Source organism: Canis lupus, chromosome 27, assembly GCF_011100685.1.
Source record: "Canis lupus familiaris isolate Mischka breed German Shepherd chromosome 27, alternate assembly UU_Cfam_GSD_1.0, whole genome shotgun sequence".
Classification (NCBI taxonomy): Eukaryota; Metazoa; Chordata; class Mammalia; order Carnivora; family Canidae; genus Canis; species Canis lupus.
Genome location: NC_049248.1, coordinates 11179985 through 11187560, shown reverse-complemented (window position 1 = coordinate 11187560; position 7576 = coordinate 11179985). Strand labels below are relative to the sequence as shown.

At 39.1% G+C, this 7576-nt stretch overlaps 1 protein-coding gene across 2 annotated transcripts; it reads right to left on the bottom strand.

Moving 5' to 3' along the window:
- Positions 1-871: 871 nt before the first annotated feature.
- LOC119866324 (cuticle collagen 2-like) lies at positions 872-7331 on the bottom strand. Of its 2 annotated transcripts, XR_005379845.1 has the most exons (5): positions 7095-7331; positions 6699-6762; positions 4058-4185; positions 1701-2426; positions 872-972 (listed from the first exon to the last, which is right to left on the bottom strand). XR_005379845.1 is itself a non-coding variant. In XM_038576797.1 (4 exons), the coding sequence occupies exon 3, from the start codon at positions 2367-2369 to the stop codon at positions 1725-1727; it is 645 nt and encodes a 214-aa protein (XP_038432725.1). In that variant the 5' UTR covers positions 2370-2426; positions 4058-4185; positions 6699-6989; the 3' UTR covers positions 872-972; positions 1701-1724. The 2 variants fall into 2 exon arrangements, 1 of the variants encoding a protein (XP_038432725.1); XM_038576797.1 differs by lacking the exon at positions 7095-7331 and having other exon boundaries at positions 6699-6989.
- Between the last annotated feature and the right edge of the window lie 245 nt (positions 7332-7576).

Sequence of the window (7576 nt, the reverse complement as noted above, 5' to 3'; positions counted from 1 at the left end):
ATGTTACAAATGTATTCTTGCACCTTTTCACATGCCTTTTGATCCCATTTAACCATTCTTCCACACCTTGCCTTCTGACAGGCACTGGATATTTAGTTCTGTTATGTTTGGTTGGTTCGTTCTGGTTTTTGGATTCCACATATGTATGAAATCCTATAGTATTTATTTGTCTCTACTTGACTTATTTCATTCAGCATTGTACACTCTCGATCCATCTGTATTGTTGCAAATGGCAAGATTTCCTTCCTTTTTACAATTAAGGAACATTCCATTGTGTATACACACCACATCTTCTATATCCATTCATCTATCCTTGGACACGAGGCTAGTCTCTCGTAAATAATTACACAGTGAACATTACGGGTGCATGTATCTTTGCAAAATAGAGTTTTCATTTTCTTTGGATAAATACCCAAAAAGAATATACTGGATTGCATTGTAGTTGTATTTGTAATTTTTTTAGGAACCTCTATGCTATTTTTTATACTGGCTGTGCCAGCGTGCATTCCCACCAACACTGCCCAGTGTTTCCTTTGTACACACTCTCACCTCATAATAGAGCTCCCATAGTTGGAAGGACTACCAGAAGTCAGATGAGTTTACAAGGTAATTCCCTCTATGTCTAAGCTAAGAAAAGGATGTGTACATTGGTCGTCTGAACTTGCAAACTCCCTTACTAGTCTCAAGAATAAAATGTTTCTGCTTTGTAATATTGGTGGGAGTGAAGTCCCCACAAAATTATTAAAATCGGAGTGAGGTCAATCTGCACAGCACACAAATTTGAAGTCCTTCAGGGCTTTGTATCTTTCAACCAGTCCTTCTCATCCACTGACTAAGAACCATGACTTAGAAGGAAAATAAGAGCCAGGGCTTTAATGCTGATGACTTTATTGATAATTTGAAGTCAGAGGAAGGAAGGCCACGTGGACACGACTGAAAAATCCATGGTCACCAGTTGATCTCTCTCAATTTCTAAAACAAAGAGAAAAACTTTAGACAGAAATATTAATTAGGCCTGGAAATGATCTATGTCAGTGTTTCTCCTAGTGGGTACTAGAGGACATTACAAGACATCATATTAAGAGAGAAAAAAAGAGGAATGACAGAGGAACAGCCCAGGAGAGAGTAAAGGGAAGAGAAGTGGTAGATGACAAAGGAGATAGAACATGGGAAGGTTATAGGCTAACATAAGAAATAGAGTCAAAAACAAGCAAACAAGCAAACAAACAAACAAACAAACATACTCTGGAGGAAAGAACATTTGCTCTTATAATGGAAGAGATTTTTCTATGGGTTAGCTTGAAGCAAGGAGAATCACAGCAAGGACAAGAGCTTAAGACAGATTGAAGTCAAGGTATTATACTATATGTTGGCAAACTGAATTTAAATTTAAAAAATGTGGGATCCCTGGGTGGCGCAGTGGTTTAGCGCCTGCCTTTGGCCCAGGGCGTGATCCTGGAGACCCGGGATCAAATCCCACGTCGGGCTCCCGGTGCATGGAGCCTGCTTCTCCCTCTGCCTGTGTCTCTGCCTCTCTCTCTCTGTGTCTCTCATGAATAAATAAATAAAATCTTTAAAAAAAAAAAAAAAATTTAAAAAATGTAAAAGAAAATAGGTAAGAAAAAACAGAAACAAGAATAGAGAATTAGGAAACATCAAAAGAAATTCCCTAGATTATTGAGTAAGAATAGAATCAATACCTAGGAAATCACAGGAGGTCCTCTTTACTTGGTTTCCTTGTTACTGGCCACCACGCTGATCACGCTGGCCACCTGGACCACCTTGACCACCTGAGCCCTGTTGGCCACTTGGGCCATGTTGCCCTGCCGGACCCTGTGTGCCACCTGGAAATCCCTGGGCTCCTGGATGCTGCTGGCCACCCGGACCCTGTTGGCCTGCTGGACCCTGTGGGCCACTTGGACCACCTTGGGCTCCTGGACGCTGTTGGCCACCTGGACCCTGTTGGCCCGCTGGACCCTGTGGGCCACCTGGACCACCTTGGGCTCCTGGACCCTGTTGACCTCCTGGACCCTGTTGGCCCACTGGACCTTGTGGGCCACCTGGACCACCTTGGACTCCTGGACGCTGTTGACCTCCTGGACCCTGTTGGCCTGCTGGACTTTGAGGGCCACCTGGACCACCTTGGGCTCCTGGACGCTGTTGGCCTGCTGGACGCTGTGGACCACCTGGACCACCTTGGGCTCCTGGACGCTGTTGGCCACCTGGGCCTTGTTGGCCTGCTGGACCCTGTGGGCCACCTGGACCACTTTGGGCTCCTGGTTGCTGTTGACCACCTGGAACTTGTTGGCCTGCTGGTCTCTGTGGGCCACCTGGACCATCTTTGTCTGGCTTGCTGTTCTCAACTCCATTTTCTTCTTGAGATTTCACTTGTGATTCCTCTGAGGTTTCTTTCAAGAATTCATCATCTACTTAGGAAACACAACACAAATTCAGAAAGGAACAAGTGAAAAGAAAGCTTAGCCACTAAATTCAACAAGACAAGCATGGTAGTATGATAGCCTAAATGGAGTTAGAAATAAGATATAACTGGTGTCTGTGGTAGTAGGCAGTGACCAGGGCCTAGACCCCAGAAGAGGAGAGGTAGAGAGATCTTGGCTTTGTGACAGTGCATGTACTTGGCTTAGCAGGTCTTCTTTGCCCACTCGCCATTGACCCTGCCTCTTTTGATGCTTCTGCTTCTTCTCTATTGCCATCCATTCTGAACTTGCTGTGATAGACCTCAAGTCATCCAAAATCACCAGATTTTATTATTCCAGAAAATTCTTGCCCAGAAAGAGAAATGTTTCCAATATTTATCCGTTATTTCTGGAATTTGCTTTGAAATCATTAAAACAAACCTTAAACTGTTCAGCTTGTTAATTTCATCAACTGTTTTGTCTCTAAGACTCTTGCCATCGCCTCAGTACATTTCCTCCTGAACTTAAAGAAGCTCATGTTAGCCTTAATGACAAAATTTTGGTGCTATTCTGGTGCATCTTTTCTTTAGCAAACTTTTAAGCTCTATTTACTAGTTAAGTTACTCAAGAGTTTGAGAAATCTTCATGAAATACTCAGAGGAACATAGCACTGCAGTTTATTAAGTGTAATGCTGTCCTTAGAAAGTGTGTGAGTTTGGGATGCAAGTTAAGAAGCTAATCAATATGGGAACAAGAAGAGATGGGGGCAAAGGCATATATGTGTTGAATAGGGATATTAACTTGAAAATAGTCGACATACTGCAGACAATTCAGTCATTTCAGATGAAGTAAAGCTAAACAGAGTTCACAGGATGAGATACAAAGATTATGGGCTCGAAAGCTGACAGGGCTGAGTCTATAACACAGCTTTGTCCCTCTCTAATCATGGATGTCTTGCAGAATATTTAAACTCCAAAAGTAGGGTTCAAGTGTCAACCGTGAATAATAATATACACATCAAATTGTTACGGTGAACAATTAATGACATAAAATATATACAAGATTAGACATAAACTAAATTCCCTGTACAGACTATTTAAAGAAAAATCTCTCCTCAGAATTTTACTGTTTTTTCCCATCTAGTATCCAAACTGCCTCAGAATATAGAGATGAAATCTCAAATATTATTATCAAAATAACCTCTTATAGATGCTTCTTAAAGTGTCTCTGACTTTCAGAAAAGTCAGTAACTACCATTTTAGAATTTTGAGCAGCAACCTTGTCTCAAGTCAATACAAATTCTTAAATAGTGTATATTACAAGTGTTCAAATGAGATATCAAGATGAATTTTAGAATATTCAATCAATTTAGATGATATTTTTCACACAAATAGAATGAATAAGTGAAAGTTCACACTTCCAAAAACAGCAAAGTTCACACCATGAAGATATTGACTTGAGACCTGGTGTTCGAGAGATATTTGCCATCAGTGGAAAATAGAAACTACTGTTTTCTCCTCTTTGTTTCACCTATTCTAGGAATATCAAGCACTTGATTTCTGAGAAAATTCAAATCAACCTTAATCTTCTCCAAGAATGTTACCCATATGCTTGCATGACCTTCTCTCTCCCCAACTTACCGTCACTGATGCCCTGAGCAGAGCCCAAGGCCAGCAAAGCCATTGACAGCAAGAGCAGTAGCATCTTGGTAGGAATCATGGTGTCTGTCTCTCCCTCTCCTGATGCTGCAGGAAACTCAGACACACTCCTGGACAAAGTAAATTAATTTATCATTAGCTGTGCTCAGACATGGGTTTGTTAAAAGTTGGAGACTCAAAGGAGTACAGTCCTCTGTGTCCTACAAACTCTGCAAAATATTATCAGAGGCAAAAAGTCTTCTCCTTTCTTTGGCCATAAATTCAAGAAGTAACAAGAATTTTCTGATCACTCTTAGCAAAGTACCTGGATAAATATGAGCCATTGGGGGATAAAAACATTCCCTCCTTCCAGATAAATTCAGACTGTATTCTTTCTGAAAACTAATGTTTGCTTTGTACGATGTGAAAGATAAGCTTCCTGTACTGGAAGAAAAGAAGACCTTCTTATCCCCAAAGACAGGGAATTTGAGACCGAGCGGTCTGTTTAAGCAAACCACGTTCAACCGGTCTTTATCTTCCTAGTCGCTTCTTCACCACTGATGTCTTGTAGCCCACACTCCTCTGTCATGTGGATTCCTTACAAATATATTGTTTGTCTAAAATATATACAAGCTTCCTGTTCTGCTAACTCCTGTAGCTCTTCCTTCCCTCTGGAGGCTTCTGAAACATCCCCCAAAAGTCGCAGATAAATGATAGGCTGAACAGGATAGTGTTTCAGAGGAAATGGGGAGTCCTTCTTCTTCAGACCACTGTCAAAAATTGGCAGATATGAAAGACTAAAATTAAAAAGAGGTCTGAACATGGAAAAAAAGTGGAACACTTATCCACCATCAAACAAGTGCAATTACTTCTACCTGAACTTGATGTCTCTCCCCGGCATCCACTACCACCTAGGTGTGATTTTCCTGCATCTTGCATGATGCTAGGATGCCACAGTGTGGTCATTGTTTGAATCACTTCTGTACTATCTGCTTTATACATGATGTATGGATTTTAAGATATCGACTGCAAGAATTTTCATGGTCTTTGTAGTTTGTTCTTAACATGACTTCTTATTTGAGTTTCTTTTTTAAAATATATAACATGAAAACAAAAAATAAGGCAATATAGACAATGCAATGGACAAAAAGAATAGGAGGTAAAGTATAAGAATAAAATAATGGGTGATGAGATCTACACCTATAATTAGAAATGTCAGTTGTTTACTTTATAACAACACCTGAGTTAACTTGTAGAGTAAATTAACTTTTAATGTGATAGAGGTTGTTCTATGTTAAAAAGAAATACCACATTTTAAAATAGTGGAATTCATAAGGATAAAGAGGTTCAGATAAGATACTGCAATAGGTATTATCAATCTGTACCAATCACTTCTTTTTTCATACTCATTCTGTGGCACACACGGTATAATTACTGCAAGCCTAGCTATAGGAGAGTCATTCAATCACATAGACTCCATTTTCGGCCCTTTCTCCTTGCCCTTCTTAATCTCTTCTTATTTTATTCTAACAACTTACTACTGCCTTAGAACCCCAATGCCATAGCATATGTGTCACTTATTTCTATCAGATACTCTAGCAGTAAAATGTTGAACTTACTAGTTCTTTACACACTTACTACACCAAATATATTCATACCCTCCAGTGAAGATTCTTTGTTCCTTGAGACCAATAAACCTCATCCCATATTTATTTTGTATCCTCTATAGAAATATACCTTTAATTTAAAGCTCACAGTTTGATGAAGGCTTAATTTTAAAATTACATTTCAAACAACAATTTCAATAAATCTATTAAATATATTTGCAAAAATTTATTTTTATTGACCAATTTGACAAGGATATCAACATGAACCCATGCTTTTGATTAATACAATTACCTTTGAGAAATACTATTCAAAATAAAACAAATTTCAATAACATATAAATAATGTAAGAGGGGAAAAGGGCACAATTCTTAGGAGGGGATAAGAATAAGTTTAGAAATGTTAATCTGTGGGACACCAGGGTGGCTCAGCAGTTGAGTGTCTGCCTTTGGCATGGGTGGGATCCCAAGACCAGGGATTGAGTCCCACATTAGGCTCCCTGAGAGGAGCCTGCTTCTCTCTGCCTATATCTCTGCCTCTCTTTCTCTCTCATTAATACATAAATAAATAAGTAAAGTTAAACTGTTGTACCGGTTAGAAAAACTGATTTTCTAAAAAAAAATTAGAAGAATCAACAGACTTAAAGAACACAGATGAAGTGAAATCATGGTTAAACAAATTATCTGCTGGGGAAATTATTCCTCATCATACCTCTGTTGGAATTGAGATGAGATATTAATCTAATTCTGCCGCTATTTATTCTCTTATTGCTCAGTGATAAAGAAAGCAAAGGTAATGACTGAGAGACAGAGTAGTCACTAAAATGTCTGCTCATCCATATTTACCATACCTCTTATCGTATCAGACTTACCAAGCTTGGTCTTTTGCCTTTTACTGGGCTGTGCTCAATTCCAGAAGAATCATGAAGAAGCATAAGCAGAGGGAGAAGAAAAGGCAGCAGCAGAAGAAGAATACAAGAAGAAGAAAAAGTGAAGAAGAAGAAGAAGGAGAAAAGGAGAAAAGGAGAAGAGCTACTTACCTTTAAACTACAGGTGTAGTCTTCTTCTTGTGGAGAAATCCGGAGTTTCTCACTTATATAGCTCCTAAAGAACAATAAGAGCATTGCTGTTACATAGGAAGAGCCTCTAGTCTTTCATTGGGTTGCTTCAACCAGAACATTTCCTCTATAGGATTTATCACTAATCTCATTGTTTTCCTATTACTAAGTGGTCAAATGGTAACAGGTCTTCCACTGTCTTCCTTAACTGTGACGAGTTTGACAAATAATGAAAGGTTAAGAAAATGCATATGCAATTGCTTGATGACACAGGAACTACTGTTGGGGGGAGGATTTAGGAGAACATTTTGATTTGTCAATAGAGCCAAGGAATGAGTAAGTAGTGCCAAGTCAAGAGTCGACAAAGGAGAGACCCACCTTTTCACACTATATCTGCTTTTAGGATTAATTTAGTTCATAGAGAATTAATGATTGAAGATAATTTATGACATCAAATTCCCTTAGCAAAAATGTGGATGGTGAAGAGTTGGACATTGTAGAGAGAGTCCAGGGAACCATTTGATAGGGGATGGCCTTTTCCAGAGCACATTCGAAGGGAAGTTAAAACAAACTAACTTCCATGGAAGGGACGGGCAGAGTTAAAAAATTAAATAGAAGTTAGCTTTCTTGCACAAACATGAAAGGACAAGTCCAATGATATCAGTGAACTTAGGACTTGGTTCCTCCACTTATTGTCCTTTGGAAGTTGACCATTAAAAGCTGAAGAGCTCATGATGTGGAATGAGAAACAAATGTCAACATAACAATCCCAAATAAAAATATTTGTATTGTCAAAAAAAAAAAAAAAGCTAAAGAGGTGAATGAAATGCTTTCTGAAAATGCCAGTGTCACATGCTGGG